Source organism: Lagopus leucura, unplaced genomic scaffold (genome assembly GCF_019238085.1).
Source record: "Lagopus leucura isolate 7727_CA_CO unplaced genomic scaffold, USGS_WTPT01 Super-Scaffold_100019, whole genome shotgun sequence".
NCBI lineage: Eukaryota > Metazoa > Chordata > Aves > Galliformes > Phasianidae > Lagopus > Lagopus leucura.
The window spans coordinates 1,409,153-1,428,309 of record NW_024962273.1 but is presented as its reverse complement, the minus strand read 5'-3'; the positions used below and the strand labels follow the sequence as shown (position 1 = coordinate 1,428,309).

General features: G+C 43.2%; 1 protein-coding gene across 24 annotated transcripts in view; it reads right to left on the bottom strand.

Moving 5' to 3' along the window:
- Nucleotides 1-8,781, bottom strand: part of NEB (nebulin) — a 98,316-nt gene extending 89,535 nt beyond the window's left edge. For 23 of the 24 annotated variants that reach the window (XM_042877747.1, XM_042877753.1, XM_042877749.1 and 20 more), the window contains exons 1-4: nucleotides 8,694-8,781; nucleotides 7,337-7,402; nucleotides 3,454-3,498; nucleotides 767-973 (exon numbers count right to left, since the gene is read on the bottom strand). In XM_042877747.1, coding sequence (XP_042733681.1) covers nucleotides 767-973; nucleotides 3,454-3,498; nucleotides 7,337-7,369 — 285 coding nt within the window. In that variant the 5' untranslated portion in view covers nucleotides 7,370-7,402; nucleotides 8,694-8,781. The remainder of the gene's footprint in view (nucleotides 1-766; nucleotides 974-3,453; nucleotides 3,499-7,336; nucleotides 7,403-8,693) is intronic. The other variant, XM_042877748.1, reaches the window with a different exon arrangement.
- Nucleotides 8,782-19,157: the final 10,376 nt, after the last annotated feature.

Here is a 19,157-nt window from a genome sequence, read left to right as displayed (position 1 = left end):
CTTATTTTAACCAACTGATTTTCTTCCATCTGACACAGCAGAAAAAATCCATTTCTACCTTCAGCCTGCTTTAGATCACCTCTGAGTTTATTTGCATTACACATCTCACCCTGATACGTTCAGTTACTTGTTTCAGTGACCAAAGAACATTCTGGGGTGAGAGTAGCAATCTTGGACATACGATCTCATATAACATTTCAACAGCAAACACTGGTAGGCATCACACGTTAAAAGTAGGAAAAAAGGTCTGACACCACCTTACACCTGCACAGCAGTTATTTCCATGCCAAAAACACAGTAAAATGGACAGTAATACAGGAATTTGATATGCCATACCAGGAATTTGGGTAGGCGTTGTTCCCACATACTGTGCACAAAATAATTCTTGGATACAGAGAGGGATAGAGAAACATACTGCTGTACAAAACACTGAGGATCACTATTCAATAAACAGTAGCCTCTGTATTTCCTTACTTAAGTATCCAAGTCAGATAGCACAGGAGACATCTTAACTGACATCTGAGAGAAATCTTCAGGTATCTGCCACAGGCTTTTTGTGTCTAAAGATTACTTGATGCACGTAAGCAGGAAATAGGCAAGAGATGAGCTAATTGAAAGAAGGAAACTTCCTACTTCAAGCAAACGGCACTGACACACGTGATGGAGTACAGAAGAAGTCAAAACAGCATGAAGGATCGCAACAATACCTATCAGATGCTTTCAAAATTGGTGTTTCTAAACAAGTAAAGGACATGGGATAATTCACCTCACTGAACAGGTCCTTCATTTTATTACTGTGCTGCAGATAAGGTGTCAAGAACTTAGAAGAGTCCACTTTTGTCCGTATCGTCTTCTTTCTGATCGGAGTTGCTGCCGGTTCCTCACCAGAAGTTTTTTCATACTCAATCGTATGGGTGACGGTTGTGGGACCTGTGAATTCTGTGCTACTGCTCTCAGTGATCTCAGTGACCACCTGGGAGTGGAGAAAAAAAAATAAACGTGTTTTAATTATAAATCACAGTTTTATTTTAAGCTTTTTTCACTTCCTCTGATACAGAAGGATGCTCAGTTCTTATCCCCAAACCAGCTAAGGTGTACCAAAGTTGTGACACTTACTTCTGCCTGGGATGACCCAGCAATGCCTACTTTATACATACGAGTCAAACTGAAAAAGTACAAGGAATTAAACAACTGGTTGATTTTTGCATCAAACTGATACAATTATTCTCCAAAGGAGCAGGAAGAGCAGGGGCTGTGTTCCACATGCACAGCTTTCACTGGCATGAGGTGGTTTCTCAGATGGGACCACCTACAACCAAAACCAAAGCATGAAAGGTGCTCTCAGTGTTGAAGAAGCAGACATCACACAGCCAGGTTTCCTAATGACGATACTGAAAGCTGAGAAAGCAGGTCAGAGGTGCACACAGTCGTCCACAATGATCATCTTCTTCTTGTGAAAGGAATGGACGCTGCAGATCCCAAGTCTTTGGGATCCTGCAGCAAATCTGTGATGCACCTGACTGAATAAATGCCTGGAATCCACCTTTTCTACTAATGTACATTTTCTCACAGTCAGATCATAATCATGGCAAAGATATAGTTGAGATGCACATATATTCATTTGATCAAGCATCCACTGGAAAGGAGACCACAATTAATTTAAATCACTCATATACTTTTTTACCGTGCAGTAAGAGATCATTTTAATATGAAGGTTCTAATCCAAAGCATGTTAAAATAATTATTACAGCTGAAAAATGTGCTCTGAAATTATCTGAAAAACAAAGTATCAAGCTTTATTTCATAATCAATAGCTTAAACAAAACAAATGCTTTGAAAAGGAATGCATGAAGGTCAGATATCCGACAGTTACTTACATTAGTATGAAAAGAAAATACACCAAGCATTAAATATTAACTTGGCAAATACACAAAACTTAAATTACAGAAAGGTTGTTTATTACATGAACATTAATTACATTTCACTAATGACGCGTCAGGATGTTAATAGTTACTTCTGCACCACAACAGATTAATCTCTTCCAACTCATTTCAAGTGAGCAAGTGTTCGTTTAAGTTCTGGCACTGAAAGCACAGCACAGCTTGAAACCTGCCTAGGCAAGATTCAGAAAAGCGTTACTTGATGTTAGGTTCATAACAGAGCAGTGAATCTACACGCTTTCTTGAGAAGTTGTAGCATATTTCTAAAGCTTGGAGAGGCTTCCTTCTGAAAAGAGTTAAAAAAACAAACAACAAAACTCCTCCCTTTTACCTTCCTAAGATAACTCCTAGGCCCGCATGATGCTAATGCTATTAACTGCACTTACAGCTGATGGAAATACATCCAACCACATCAGCTAAAAAGACATTCACTCTACATATGTGATTCTTCACTCTACAATACTGTTTTCAAAATCTGAGGCAGATCTGACACAGAAATAGTTGTGCTATTGCTCCCTTTAAATCCAGTCTGGCTATGGATTTTAAAACACCTGATGAACGCAGCAGTTAAAAATGACAGGCTTGCTTCTAAAGCGCAGCCTTCAATTACTTGCTCAGATGGTATCAATCATATTATATGAAATTAAAACTATAGTAAAACTTTGGGACCAGATCCTTCGTCTGGAAGGAACTGCTAAGATTACGCTTCAGCATAAGCCTATGCCATAAAAAACATGTAATGGTAGCAAAGAGTTGCTTACATCTATACTATCAGTAGAGCTACAAATGATGGTAATGACTCCATGGTAACTCATATATTTGTTACCAGTCACATGACAAAAATCTTCACCACTTTGCAGTAGGAAAAGAACTGATAACACAAACTAGATTCAGGCAGAATCTCTACATGCTCCTTTTCCTAACAAGCTGCATACAGTGCAGTAGGGCCCTGTTATCCATACATACATATCTAGCCAAACTCACATCCTCAATAATTCTGTTCATCTTTAACACTAATGATTAGATTTTGCCAATATGTTACCTAAGTAATGTTTCTGCCTGACTTTCTAGTTAAATAACATAACCTGCTGCTTCATTCTGTCAGCTCCTGTGCAAATTTAGCTGCTGGCCAGCAGCAAAGGGAAGAGCATCAGCAAGACAGAGAGCAGGAAAGAAATTGGCATTGTCCTTTTCTATCAGACACATCCTCAGCTCCTTCTGATGGAGGACAAACAGTGGCAAACAGTGCACATCCAGGTTGAATCCCAAATGCAAATCTAAAAAAACAGATGGGACAGACACTCAAAAAAAGCTAGAAGCCCTCTTGGCCAGCCCACAAGAAGGTCTTGAAGAGGAAATAAAGGATACTGAAAGCAACTGATACCTATGTGCTCACTATGGAAAACTGATCCTCAGAATGCAAAAGGCCACTAGTTTAGTATTACACATTAATTACATATAGAATGTAATTAATGCATATATCAATCGCATTCAACTTCACAGGAACCTTTACCTCATATGGTTCACCCTCCTCAACAATTGTCTCCTCAATGTAGTACTATTAAAGAAAGGAGAAAAAAAATATCATCGTTAGGACAGATCATACAGAATAGCAAACTGTTCTCTCTCTTAGAAAGACTGTTTTAAAAACACACCTCAGGAGAATCAAGACTGCAGTTTGTAAAGATGTTATCAAGTCCTGAAGATCCGTTATTATTTTTTTGCACTGATTGGATTTATTCCTTATGTTCCTTAGTTGATCTTCCTCCTAATTAATTAATGAAGGACCATTATCTAATGATCCATAACAAAGGCAGACGATGACCACACTGAAAGAAAGCATCCAGTAGAACAGGACTTCCCAAACATTAGGCAATATGCCAAAGGACTGTAAGAGAATTCTCTCTCCAAGGCTGCCTTCAGAGTTGCTCCTACCTACAGATGAGGATCTGCACAGCTCCATGACAGACCCCAGCCATTTCTGGCTGCCAGTCAGACTTCCTTCTACTGATCAGAATTCAGAGCTCTGCAGTCAGCCAATTTTCTACTCACTTAATTTTCCATTTATCCAGCTCTTATCTCATCAATTCAGTGAGATTACATGACTGTTTCAGTGCTCCTTCTGCAGTCCAGGTACGGATCAACTGCTGTTCTTTCCTCATCAACAGCCACAGTAAAATTACCATGAAAAGCACCAAGTCTGGTCAGCCATGATCCACCCTCAATAAACAAATATTCACTGCTCCCCATCACTTTGCTCTTCATGCATTTAAAAATGGCTTCTTAGGTGATTTTCTCCATACCCTTCTTAAGGATTCAAGTTCAGTTTCTCCTTGGATCCTCTTTCTTGCCTTTCTTGAAGTTGGGTATAACAAGGCTTTTTCCAATTATCAGGAACTTCCCCACAGTACAATGAACTTTTGAAGATTACAGACAGTAGCCTTTCGTTGACATCAGCCAGACCCCTCAGCACCCCTGATCCATCCCCTCTGGTCCCCTGGAACCATACACATCCCAGCTGGGGAAGCCATTCCTAACTCTGTCTTCCTCTACTGTGGATACTGCATCATTCCCACATCTCTACTAAGAATCAGAGACCTGGAAGACCAGAGAATAAAGAATAAAGCTTACCAAAATTGATTTAAAAAAAAAAAAATACCCACAACCAAAAAAAAAACCTTTAAGCAATATGCTGAGGGTCTCTGTCCACTGAACTACAGTCCCACAGTCTTACCTTCCCTCTCACTGCCAATGATAACACATTCCTGCTGCTCTGCACATCCCTTGCTGGTTTGCCCATGCATACAGGAATGCACTTATTAACATCTTACATCTCCATCTGCACTCCTCCGAAGTACTCAGCTCCTATTCCCACCTTCTTTTGTGTCTGAACTCAGCCAGGAGCTGCTTGTTCATCCATATCAGCCTTCACTTGATTTCTGCACACTCAAATGAACAGTTCTTTTGCCCTGAGGAAACTGTTCTAGCAGATTACCCAACTCTCTTGGACTTTTCTCAAGAGATCTTCCCAAGAAGGGCCCTGCACAGGCTCTAATTTACCTTTCTGGAATCGGTGATTATAATTCTGTTTGCCTCGCTTGCTTCTCTCAAGTCTTCAGCTCCACAATCTTGGTTTCTGCAGCCCAGGCTGCCACCAACCTTTCCATCTTCCTTTCCATCTTCCACCTGCTCCTTCCTGTTCAAGCGGCACATTCAAGCACAGCATCTCCCCTAGACAGTTCGTCAGCCATCTGCATCGAGAAGTTTGTCTTCAGCACATTCCAGAAATCTCCAAGCTCACCATGCACAGCCACACAGCCCTTCCAGCCGACATGGGAGGCGATTAAGGCCACCTGCGTGGCTTTGTCCAGCTGCTTAAATAAGGCAGAGCTCTGAAGCAGATCTGCAGGTGAATAATCAGCCTTCCTCCTTTTGCAGAGGCAGCTTTTCCCCCTCTTCATCTTGAAGCCGTCGTTTAAGCAGGGTTTCCAGCTAGCATGCCATTTTTGCCACACATGGCTCAGACTCTCATCACAAAGGCACTGCCAGCCCTTACAACACAAATCCTTGCTCGACTCTTACCCAAGCACCCTGCGGTGCCAACAGACCAGAGCAAATCTCCCAGAAGACACGCCATGATGGTTACAGCGCTTTTGCTCTCCGCCTTTCCCCGTCGTAGCCAGAAACAGAATGCACACGAAGCAACTGCCGGGCCGTGCTGCAGCCAGAGCCTCTTCACAACCGGGGACCGTGCTGCCGCCCCGCTCCGCCCCGCCACCTGCCCCGGTCCCTCCGAGGCCACCCCGAACATGGCGGCCACCCCGAACATGGCGGCCGCGCGGTGGCGCCATGCCGACACCGGGACAGCGCTCCTGGCGGCAAATGGCGGCGGCGCTGAAGGGCGCCGTCTGGGGTTCGTGCGCCGCTCTGCTTCGGTACCGCAAAAACGCGTCAAGGTGCGCTCGGAGCGCCGCGGTGGGCAGCAGAGAGGTTGCCCATGTTTTAAGTTCCCCCCTCGTTCGGCTGTTTTGAGGTAATTCCTGCACGCTGACCGCTGTTCAGCTCTAACAGCGTCGTTCGCTGGAACCTCACACGTGGCTGCAGCGCTCAGTGCACTCTTCCCAGAGGAGGAAAAAAAATAATAATAATAAAGGAAAAACGAGGCAGGCCTGTGTAGACCTAAGGCCCAACCTGCCGTAATTCAAGCATCAACAAACAAACAAGCATTGGCAGAAATAAACAAATATTTTGTCACAGAGATCACATAGTAGTTAGGAAGCATGAAGTCAATCTCGAGGGACTTCGTAATGGGAAACAACGAAGGACTGCTGTCCTTTGGACTGGGCTGCGCAGTGTGTGTAAAGATGGATGTTATGAGCAGTAATGCTTGTTTCTCAACACACGTTTAGCTGGTAAACTGCTTGACTTAATGAATTATTTGAAGTTTTGGAAGCTGGCAGCCAGGACCCAGTGCTGTAATGAATGCTGCCTGAAATCAGCGATCCGGTGGGGTTGGTGCGGAGGTAAGAGTCGTGTGATGGCTGCGTGCAGTACATTATCACAGAATCACAGAATTGTAGGGGTTGGAAGGGACCTCCAGAGATCATCGAGTCCAACCCCCCTGCCAAAGCAGGTTCCCTACAGTAGGTAGGTATTTCTTTCCTCAAATAAGTGCTGAGTAGTTCGTCACAACCACTTAATCGTTTCATAATACAAAATTTCATTTCATAATAACAGTAAAGTAGCAGGTCTTTGTTAATGTTATATACACTTTTAATCGCAAACGCATTATTTCAATGGCACAGAAAGCTATAATTACCCTAGTTCTTGGGAATTCTTTTAATTCAGTCACTGAGACTAAGTAATTAGTTATAAAACTGTTAGTTTAAATGCCCAATCAACTAATTAATGCCTGACGTGGCTCCACAGACATCTGCAGGTTTAGGTGTAGCGCCATCTTGGCATCTGATATGTTGGAAGGAGAAAACTGCACTGGGAAGAAGCAGAAGCCAGGCCAGAGAGGGGCTTCCAACGTCATCCTTGGATTGGATGACAGAGGGCAAGCCAAGGGGGAAAGAGATGGCCCCTGCATCTATAATTATGCAGGAGAGTAACCACAGAACCTTGTGGTGGGGGTGTGAAATGGTCACAGTCCTTACTTAAATGCACAAACCATGACAGGAACCAGAGAGATTTTGCTCCGCCGATAGCAAGTATTTGTTGCTGTTGTCTTTTACTTATCAAACCATTTGATAGGTATCTAATCATACTCTAGTCATCAAATAGCAAACGACGAGTAACCATTCATGTTCATGAGCAGCATCTTGGAGAAGTTATTAATATTCCTATTCACGAGGCAGAAAACAATAAATTCTACTCTCAGATTTTCTTCTTACCTCCACAACTTCCTCATATTCTTCTTCTTCCATTTTGAGTGTATTCTTCCGTCTCTCCCCAGCTCACTGGTGATGCAGGAAATGAAAGTGTGAATACACAGTATTAGCCCACACTAAAAGCTAAAGTCAAGTTCTTGAAGTGCATAGGTCACGGTTAGCAACTACTGAGATTATTACACCATTATTGGCTAATCAAGGGAAGAACTTGAACAACATAAAAAATTAAAGTTGGGATCTACCATTACTTTGTTTCAGATGACGGTAGAGAGCCACTGGATTAATGAAAATCAAATCAGTGAAAATTAAAAGCAAAAAATAAAAATTGAAATCAGAGAGACGAGATTTCTTGAAGTATTATTTGACTTTTTTCATTATAACAAAGTAATAGGAAGATTTTTCTCTATCGCTATTTCATACAATGTTGTTGCATTATTAAAACTCCTCTTTGGATGGGAGCTTTATCTGCATATTCTACTATATGCACGCACAAGTAAAAATGCAATGCATAAAGAGGCTCTATGTATATTTTAAGCAACCTTAAGTTAATGAGGCAATTTTGCTTTTCCCAGCATTAGCCTATGCAGGTGCTTTGGGTTCTTTGAACTCGTAGCTTTTTTCTCTCTATTTCTGCATTCCTGGAAAAGATGAAAAATCCATACACTGGCTGAATTACAAAATACAGATGACTGTCAAAACCCTCTGAACTGATTAATTAACACAATGATTTTGCTTTGGGGCGCAGTTCAACTTTCCACCAGAGAATACAGCCCTGTTTCTAATGTTGGGAGGGGATGAGGCTTTGGAACAGCTGTTCTGAGTCCAAAGATACTTGCCGTGTAAGCTAATACTGCCAAATGACGAGGTGGTTTTGTTTAGCTGGCTAAACAGCAATTCCTTCTGAGGCAAGTGAAGTCTAGTAATGCAGGTTAAATATAGGAACATGGAATACTGTCCCTTTTTAGTCTTGGCGTGTTGAGAAAAATTACAAAAAAGAAATGAAAAAAAGAAAGTGTTAAAGCAGAATATTAACCATTAAAGCAAATGAAGGATAACTCAATCCACTGTCCTGTCCTATGACAAAATAGGCCAAAGTTTATGAACAACTATATAGCAGCAGCAGGGGCTTGCACTTAGGGAGCCTCTCCATACAAGTGTCACTATTCCAACCACCAGCTGCATTTCCAAAACACAATTTCACGTCCTTTCCTCTCGCTGCAATTTCCAATCATTCAGTTATTCAGCTGGACAGAAAATCTGAGTCCCATGGGCAATGCACAACTGCTACTCTGAAAGAACTACAGAATCAAGAAACAGCTAGGACAAGAACTAGAAGTGAAATGTGATTAAATGTTCTTACCAGCAACATCTGGTAAATATCCTTAGGAGCAGAGCCTCTCCAGTCTTCCCTCTAGAGCAGTGCTGGGCGAGAGCAAGCCTGGTGCATCAACCTCTGGTGACGCGTGTGGATGGCACAGCCAATGCGGCTCCAGCCCGCTCCAATTTCAGCCCTAAATATACTTGGTGACCCCAAAGGAGGCCACCTGTTCTCAGCAAGATGACAGAAAAGGGAGCTGGGCACTTCTGTGCTCCCGGGGAAAGCAAAAACATGCCATAGCTTGACTACACTTCAGCAGGTCTCTGCTGAAATGGATCCCAAAGCTAATCTAAGGCAGCTTAATGCATTCTTTTTCTTTTTTTTTTTTTCAGAACTGGTCAGAAGAATGAGTTTGTATGGACAAAACAGATCTACACTAAATGGTACCTGAATCAAAACTGTCCAAATTCAAGAATCCGTGAACATCAGGGAAAGAAGAGTCTGGACTTCGGACCAAATTTGTACTAAAAGTCTATCTTTAATTTCACCCCTAAGCATATGTAAAGAGTTTTATCAATTTAATTTGAGGCAAATGACATATCAGTAGTTTCATGAGCAGACATAGGAACACAGAATCATGGAATCACCAATGTTGGAAAAGACCTACAAGATCGTTCAGTTCAACCACCAAAAAGGAAAAAATGAAACCACGCAGAAGAATGCATAAATAGAAAGCAGTATGACTGCTGAAGAAAGACTAAGAATAGGTGCTAAGTAGATTGAGTGACAAGCAATTGTAATGCATTATTTTGGAAGGTCAGGAATGAAACAGAATCATGGTAATGCTAAGAGACCTTTTACATCATCTGTCTGGCCCACCATCACTACAGGATTGCTTTATCTCTTTATGGAAGCACGTTTAAAAGCCAATACCAACACTCTGCTTCTCTTTTCATGTACTACAACACCTAATTCAATAAGTAATTGTCAAAGGCCCATAAGAAGCACCTTCTTGTTCCCTAACTCTTTGCAGAAGTTAGTATTTATATCCAGGTGAAATGTTTCATCTACTGCTCCTAAGGATTTTATACGCTTTGCTGGGCTGTATGTCCTTCTCTTTCTCCTTAAAGCAAGCCATGTGCTTTCAGTTATTTGCATTTTGCTTTACTGGGCCATCCTTCCTCCTTTTACTATTGTTTCTGTTTATAGAAAAATCCTTCCATTTTTTTTTTAAACACCTCTTGAAGACATCCAGAAATTTACTGTAGCACATTAATGGATTTCCACTAGAGGAATGTCAGCCCCATCTCTTGCTCTGTAACCCTGTTCCTGTGTCTGTGCATCTCTGAAATAACTCATGGAGTCATTTTCCTCCAAACTGCTGCCTCGATTAGACGTGTAACACTTTATGCATTTGCCATTCTGCTCCTTAACTCCATGTCCCAGGGACCAACAAACTGCATTTTCTGTGGTTTGCACCTAAGCCCACAACTTTTCTTTTTTGGTGTAGGTTTAATGTTCACTGAAGTGTTTACCTACAACTCAGCAGTAAGGGGGTATTTACACACCTGACTAAATATAGATAAGTTATTCTGTATTTATGTATAATGCGTAAACACGTGTAAATGTATCTTCACTGTGGAAAATAACTACTATGCTGGCTTCTTAAAATGTATTCTAATGATACATAGGGAATACCAGCAAGAATCACTTGCTGAAGTGGAACATGCATGAGGTAAATGGAAGAATAATGGTTAATATTATTATTATTTTTTTATTGCTTCCACTTCCAGTGAAAAATTATGTCTGCACCTTGGATTTCAAGCCACTGTTTGCTGGAATATTCAGAAAGCAGCAGCCTGAGCCTGACTTTCCAGAGAACAAGTATTTCAAAGGCAATAAGAAAGTTCTGCTGGGAGATCGTGGCAGGTTGGATACAGGTTAGCACACCAGACTGCTTTATCTACAGTACACACGTATGTATACACTCAGCAGTTCTGAACTAAAAGTTGGGAACGGTGCAAGATGAGTGAGGCAGAGGAAGATATTTTGCATTTAAATTGCCCAAGATTATAAGGCGGAAAATATTTTCTTAGCACTTTTAAATATTGAGTTCAGTCATTATTAATTATTGAACAGTAATCACTTCTGGCAAGGAGAAAGGAAGGAAATAGCGTGCAACATTCTCTAGATTTATTTAGTAGTTCTATAATAAAAGCAGTGAAAAAACAGACTATACGTACTTGCTCCCCTGACGCACAGCATTTACATACAAAAACACTGCCTTTTATATTTCCTTAGAACCACAGTTGGAGCCTTTTCAAGTTCCTTTGGAGAGGCAGCATTCCAGCTATGAAAAATACATGACATAACGCTGGAGCCTGATCTGTACAGAGGACAAAATATGGAGGATCAATATGTAAAGACTAAAGGGCAACCACACTGGGAATCTCCACTCCTGTAAGACAGAAATGTAGATTTCTACAACCACCCCTCGGTTAGTAACGTTTCTGCACTGATTTAACCATTAATTCCCTTCTATTTCTTCTACAGTGCATCTCTCTTTGGATTCCACATCAGAGTACAGAAGAATTTTAATTCTTCAAGGCTAGATCCCCCATCATGAAGCTCAGGCAGTACATATCACTGCAAGCTGGCAATTGCTCCTTGAAAGAGAGGACTTCTTGATTCAAAAGACTTTCTATCCAACCTTGCGTCTGTTTGACTGAAAATACACTGTTGTGCTGGAGATTTATGTGGCTTCTCTATGTCTTGCCCTTTGTGTGGATAAGCTTACTGACATCAGAAGTGCTATATTTAACCTCCTGAGTTAATCAGTAGACCACCCGGACTTAACAAACATTCTATCATTGAAAAAGGACATATTTGAATACAACTTCATGCCACTGTCTCTATTTCTGGACTATTATTATCAGCTTTTCATTCTTTTCGCCTTTCTGCCTGCCAGATTTTGCATGGAAAAGTTGGGACAAAAAAGTGAACTTTAGCATTTGTGGGACTCCAACCTGAGCTAATTGGGTACCTAAAAATCTCCCATGGAGTGCCATCTCTATCAAAAAACCTAAAAGTGTACCATGGACTGTAAGACACAAAACCATGTTAGCTTATAATACACAACCTGCAAGATGCTAATATTCAACCTGAAGGTGCTGGAACCATCAAGAAGCCATAAATATGAAATCCATTTATTCTGGGAGGAAAGCTTTAACCAAAGCTCGTGACACCAGAGCCTTGGAAGTAAAATAAGTCCTGCTAAGTTAGCTGTCAGTGGTGTCTGTTGGGGGATCCACATGGTGGAGGGAACCAGTGTAGAAATGTGAGACAGAAAATCCACTAATAGTGAAAGAGGGAAGGGGTGGGAAAGGGAAGTTAGGTAAGAGCTTCTCCTTGTCACACTGCGCCCTTTTACCTTAGCACTCATGGTTTGCTGGATAAGGAAGGCTATAAGAGAGAGCTGGAAGGGACTGGAATTAAAATCTTGATTTCCCTATGGAAGTTGTTAGGATTTACTTTTATTCAGTTTTTCTTACAGTTCCTTAACAGGTGGGAGAGAGTCCCTGTAGTGACAGGTGCGTGAGCCATGGCCTGTCACAGGCTGCAGCAGTCACATCACTGAGGTACGGGTGCTGCAAGTGCCAGCATAGTGCAAAGACACTGAAGTCTGCATGAATATCAAGGCAGATCATTACCTCGTGTTTTTTTCCCAAGGAATGCTTATTAGCAGGTTGAGAGCCCATATGGGCTTGACTATCCGTGGTTTCTAGATTTGGAATGAACTGAATGATGGTGTCAGGTGCAAAGGTACCAATTCACACCAGGACAGCACTACAGTATCAGAAGCACGTGAGCAAAGCATTGTCAGGATGTGAGTACTGAATCTGTGTGCCACCTCAGGCTGGATGTGGCTCTGGGCAGCCTGGGCTGCTGGTTGGCGACCCTGCACACAGCAAGAGGTTGGAACTGGATGAGCATCGTGCTCCTTTGCAACCCAGGTCATTCTGTGATCCTATGATACTTAACTTGGCAGTATAGCACTGCTAGAGTGAAGACATATCTGCACTTGGAATGAACACATACCACACATCTCTGCAGTGTCTCTCTTGCACCCTAATAACTAAGCCATGGTTTTAAGTGGACAAGCGTACAATCAAAGAATATTAGGATGGTATAATCACAAAATAAACAAGAGAGTTAGGCAAAGCAGACTATGACAACCAAAGAGAATAAATAGAAGGCTTACCCCTATCCTGGGCTCACTCACAAAACACCAGCAGAGGCCATCTCCAGAAGAGATCCTTCCCCACTGGTAGCCAGCTCTTAAATGGAGCTGCCAGGCTCCTCCCCTTCCAGCAGCACGGGTGAATTGCCTTCACCTGTGCTTCTCTGGCTGATCATGGCTCACCTCAGGTGATCAATCAGGGTTCAGGCCCTGACCCAGCAGTTCCCATACAACGAACAAAGAAAAGGCCCTCTTGTAAAACTAAACTTCATTTCTCACTATTTGCCTTATCTTTCTTTCTACTCACTATGTGATAAAAGCCAAATATCATTTTAGAATTATGCAAAAGCCACATCACAAGGACCCACTGTACTCAAGGAAAGAAAAGCTTACACAAGTGAGTTGAACTCGTGCATTTCTAACGGTTCAACTGAGCTTTCTTTTAATTAGCTGCAGGTGCAGCACTTACAGATGGGGATGTGAAACGCGAGGGATGTACCAGTGTGTTCAAGTTCCAGTTTGGTGCACACCATACCACAGACACATGTCTGTGCAAACATCTCTTCCTTCTAATAGTTTCAAAATGACTAAGAAGGGAGTCAGACTCCCTGCCTTGTGCTGATCCCAGAAGGAGGGGAGTCAGTATCTAATTATGAATGGTTTTGTAATTCATTAACAGCTGACTAATTAACTCACTGGAGATCTTAAATCAAAAAGAAGGACACAAAGAGAACCTTCTCTTGCTCCCATTCACTATAGCTTGAAATGCCCATCCATTTGTAAAAGACAACAAAAACAACCAGGAGCTTTATTTTTCATACCACAGTCTCTTCTTAATATCACAGAGCCAGCCAACCCAGACAAACATTTGTAAACATGGCTTTGTGATGGCTGTGCTGTAGGAGTGGTTGGTTGGTTGCTGGAAGGAAAGGATACGCGTTCTAAACAGATGAACTTCACTTGTTACTGCTGTGCTACTGATCATCTTTCTTCAAGTATTAATAGAAAAGATTAGATCATTACAAGTAATATACCCAGAGGCAATGCAATCAGAATGCCACCATTAAGTCATCTGCAGCGTCTTCTCTTGTTTATTTTTTGATGCTGACAGGTTAATACACTCCTGAAAGCGACCGCTTCGCATGTTGCCATGAGTCAAGTAGCCTCTGCAGGAAGAGGGGCAAAGAGAATATTGGCGTGAAACCAAAACTAATTTCATCCTTCCTGGAAAAAACAAGCAAACAAGCATCAAAGCCAATGTTTGATGACCTTGGGATGCAGGACTCCAGTCTCTAGTAGAACAACATCACCACCAGAGGGTGTGGAGGAGGCTGTGGATGCCCCATCCCTGCAGGCATTCAAGGCCAGGCTGGATGTGGCTCTGGGCAGCCTGGGCTGCTGGTTGGTGACCTGCACGCAGCATATCACCATGAGACATCCACACCTCATGAACAGTCAGCAGCTGCCTCTTTGGTTTGGTTGCTCCCACCTCAGTCTCCCATTTGCATGAAGGGCAGTTCTCCCTTGGCAGTATCTGCCACAGCCTCCACTATTCCTTGCTTAAATTCTGCTATTAACAATCTCAATTCAGCAGCAGGGCTTTGCAGGTAGGTGCCAGGAACAAAGAAGATACACTGATGATATCTTGAATGGTACCAAACTGGTGCTCACTGTACTGATGTGTAGCTCAGAATTTCTAGCTTTTGGAAAGACAATTTATGTTGGTGTGGACTAGGAAAGGAAGGGGAGGTTCTTTTCATATCTTTTCCCTTTCATTCTATTTATAAGATAAATAAACTTAAATATTTTTAGAAGAGAGGTACAAACACCAACTGTAAATCCCAGTGAAAAGCCACGTCTAGCAGCCAGAATTTCAGTTCTTACCCTGTCTGCAGCACTTATCCTTTTGGCAACTCTCACTGTCGTGCAGTGAAGGTAACACAGCTCTTTTAACAAACTTTGTCATTAGTATTACTATTGCTGTAAATCACAACTCACAGCAACTACTCTGAGAGTTGTAGCTGCTGCCTTATATGCAGGGTGATGGGTAATAAACAGCCACGCAGTCAGCAGCTGGACTGCTGGCTGCAGAGCTGAGAAGCTCTGGGTCACACAGGTACATCATCAGCAGATAACTGTTCTCCCTTTGTGTGAACAGGATGGGATGAGGACTACACTACAACACATCTCCCTTTTGGTGCCCACTCTTCCTTGGCACTGATGATCCCTTTTCCTTTCACGCCTTGAGGTGATGGTGCTTAACCCACTGAAGGAAGAAATCATTTCTTGGTGGCCCTCCTCAACAGTTACAAAGCAGCTGCTGTGGCACAGCCCAGCTTTGTCATAGATGTAGTTCTGCCTGGACTTTTCAAACTTACCACTGGTTTCAGTACACATGTATTTTTCCCCCAGCTGCTTACCACGTTGAGCAGGGACAGTGAATACAGAAGCTCTTCTGTGGTTTCTTATGGAATGAGCTGAAACCATTTACTGAGAAAGCACAAGGCAGCCCAAGTTCATTTATATCCCAGTCTACATTCAGATCAGTATTGTCATCACATTAAGTCTATTTCTAACGAAGCTTGGCAGCAGCAAAGTTCCATGTGGCTTTGAACAGCACTGCCAACTTTCCACATCATCCCAACAGCAACAGAGAAATGGATGGACAGAAACAACCATCACGTAAAGGCGTTTCCTGGCAGAGGTCATGCGAGATGCAAGGACAGAGCTGAACACAGCCTTTGCCTTCAGCAGAAATCATGACCAGTCCCTCAGTTGACATCACCTCTGCTGCCTTCTCAGTGCAACAGCTATGCTACTACCTGTCTTCTTTGTGGCATCCATCCTTCCAAGGGGTTTTCAGATTTGTGCAGAGCTCACTCATGAAGCACCATCACGCACTGATGCTTGGTCTCTCTCACTGGGAATCCCTCTGCCACCCCAGTACTGCAAGCTGGCTCACACACCAACTGAATTAGCATGCATGCAATTTAGCAGAGACATGGGCTTCCAAAGGAGTCATTGAAGGGCACGGCCACAAGAACTGCCAGAAAAGATCAAGATTAGCAGAGTGCATAAAGCACTTCGCTCCCAAAGAGATACTCTGATCACTAAATCCTCCCATCAATGTCCATTCATGGACATTGAGTCTCCTTAACCTGAAAGATGCCAACTTGACAACTGGCTAATGAAGTGCATGGCTTTACAAGAGCTTCTTTCGAAGTGATAGCCTACATACTAATGAGAGCAGCATGTGTCAATCTCAGTGTTAGGGACTTTACTAAACCAGTGTCTTCAAGAGCTGTTCTTAGAAACGTCTCCCTTTTCTCTGCTCTTTTAGCACATTTCTATGTGAGGTTACCAACACCTCCACCAGTAAAATGAAGGGGAAGGACTGCAACATGCTTAGCATTCCTAACTTGCATTGCTGGGATGGTATCTCATATCCTGCAATACAATCTGCAGTAGTCCATCAAATATTAGGAGTCGTAACTTGTGGCCAGTAATGCTTTGCAGAAGCAATTCCCAGTGGCAGAACGCTCCATGAAAGGTCATTAGCACAACACAAAGGTCACTGATGCAGCAGCCACCATGAGAAATCCTCTGGACTGTTACTACCAGCCCTAAGCAGCCCCAAGCAGCCCTCCATTGCTTATATTGCTCACCTCTGTGGTGGCACCAGACAACAAGATAACAGCTTCATTAGTGCAGTCAGTGAAGTCTTGTTCATTGCATTAAGAAATGACACCACAAGTAATATTTAACTCATCTGGTGTTGTGCCCCTCTGTACTAAGAGAGTAGACTATGTGTCATTTGCAGGAGCTCATGAGCTAACTCTGACTTCTAAAAGCTGAAGTTTCTTCACTGATGCTTCCCTCAGTGACATAAATGTGATTTTACCAAAATAACTCACACCAAAAATGGATTAAATAGTCAGGAAAGGAAAAAAAAAAAAAAATACAGAATACAATTTCTTCACCCTTCACTACACAGCGCTTTCAGCACTGGTACCACCAAGCTCAAGAACTCTGAGCCCCATCCTTCTGCTCACCCTACAGCACTCAGGTGTCCCTGCCCTGCACACCCCCTGTATGGGCGATGGCCCTGCTGTCCTGTCCTGATCTCCCCCTCTCACCTCACTCTGTAAGAGGCTCAGTGATGCAGCTTTCCTGTACAGTGGGGAAGCGAGGAGGAGCAAAACCGTATTGATTCAAATTTTCACTGTCTGGCAGTGTTTCAGCTCATTTTCTTGGGAATGATTACACGAGGGGCCGAACGCTGATGACTTCATGGGCCTTTTTATAAAGCAGCATTATGAGGGTGGATGGACAGAAGCAGCTGTAGAACTGCTCTGGCTCAGATGCTCTGCAGGCAGTGGCCATCAGCAAAGCACTGCCACCAAGACAGCAGTGCTGAGACGTGGCTGCTTGTTGTGCTGAGCAGAATATGATGGGATTGGTGCTGCATAGGAAACAATTCAGAGACGACGACTTATCCAGGTGTGGAAACCTCTTGTGACACATCTTGTTGTGCCCCAGTTTGAGTTTGGCTTCTGCTCCTTAGGGCAGATGTTCATTGCAGGATGGATTAATGCAGACACTCACTTTCCAGTCTGAAAATGAGGCACAATGCAGGCATGGTTACATCGAGCTCAAGTGCTTCACACTGCAGCAAATCACCTCCGGTTTCAGCACTGCACTACAAAGATTCACCATCAAGGTAACTCCTGCAGAAGTGCTCTAATCCACAGAGTTCTGAGCATCATGTATGGAAGAAATACTTTTGTTTGCTGATTTTTTTTGCCACTGAGATTAAATTCAAGCAAATAGTTTTCAGTGTTGAGCAGAGCTCCCTGCTGAAGGAGGCTGCAGTTGCTCAAAGCTTTCAGCATTGCACAGAAAGCCGGCAGAAATGCATGGAAATCTTCCAAGCAATTGCACAGCTTCAACATGGGGTGTGTGTTGCTGGGGAAGGAAGAAGCTGAATGAGTGCGTGGAGCTGCCTCTTGCTCACCTGCAGGGGACTGCTGTCTTTGGCTGCAGCTGTGGGTGCCATTGGACCTGAGCTAACAACTGCCACGTTGGGGTTAGACAGCAGAAGATGAGTCTAGCACATCCCTGGCTCTCCACACAAAGCTTTCCTTGTTTGCCCAAAATGGGATGCTGAGGGCAATGCTCTGCCAGTGGTGACACTTTCTGTGCCTAGAGCAAGCCCCTGTCAGGGCACAGGAATTACCTAAATTAACCCAAATGACTCCGTAGGTGAAAGGTGGGATCTGCTTTCCTAAAGGCAGGTACAGGTGATTTCCAGCAGCCACAGCTCCACTGTTCCATTGACCTCCTGCCTTCTGATCCTCACCACCTAGAGCCTGTTTCAACAATCTGAACAACACAGAGAAACAGATTTCAACAGATGGCAAATAAAAGTAGTTTTATCACAGAGTTAGGTCTCCCATCTTCTGTGCCCAGGTACTCAAGAGGTGCCGTGAGGGACAGAAAGGAAGCAGATTTCTTCTGGTGGCAGTGCAGGCTTGAAGCATTTGGGCACCTTGGGGATGGCTCGATTCCTTCAAACTGGAAACTTTTTTTTTAAAAGGATTTACAATAAAAAGGAGGATTCTGCCCCCATCTGGCCTTGCAGGAAAGAAGCAGCCCAGGAGCAGCCAGACGAGCAGTGGCTGCAGAGACAATTCACAGGGCTTTGGGACTGGAGCACAGAGCAGCATGCAAACACTGGTGCATGGAAATGCCTCATAATTCTGGGTTTGATCCAGATGTGACTGGCAGAAAACCTGAAGCAGCTGTAAACTGGAGCAGCTCCGGCCATGCTCCTGTGTCAGTGGATCCATCCATGCTACAGAGTGGGCTTGGCAACTGGTGACAGTGTGGGAAGGACGGCCTGCACCTGAAACCTTCCCATCACCAAGAAGCAGAAAAACAACAGCAGTAGTTGTGTCTCCATAAACCAGCCCATATTTCTTTCATTACTCTCACTCAAAAGCTTTGCACTGACAATGATTCTGGTTCACAGCAGATTAAAAGCTTTACACCTGCTGCCCAAAGCAATCCGTATAAAACCAGCCGGCTTTAAGTCAGCACTTTGCCTCCTGCAGAAGCAATGGCACAGGTTCATTTCTGTGCTGAGGTGCAGAGGTGATGAGCAGCTCATAGGAGTCCGGGCAGAGGTTGGAGGATGGTAAGTGGGTTTCTGAGGCCTTGTAGAAAAGCTACAGTAACAGTTCTACCTTGAGCATGCTGTTAGGTGT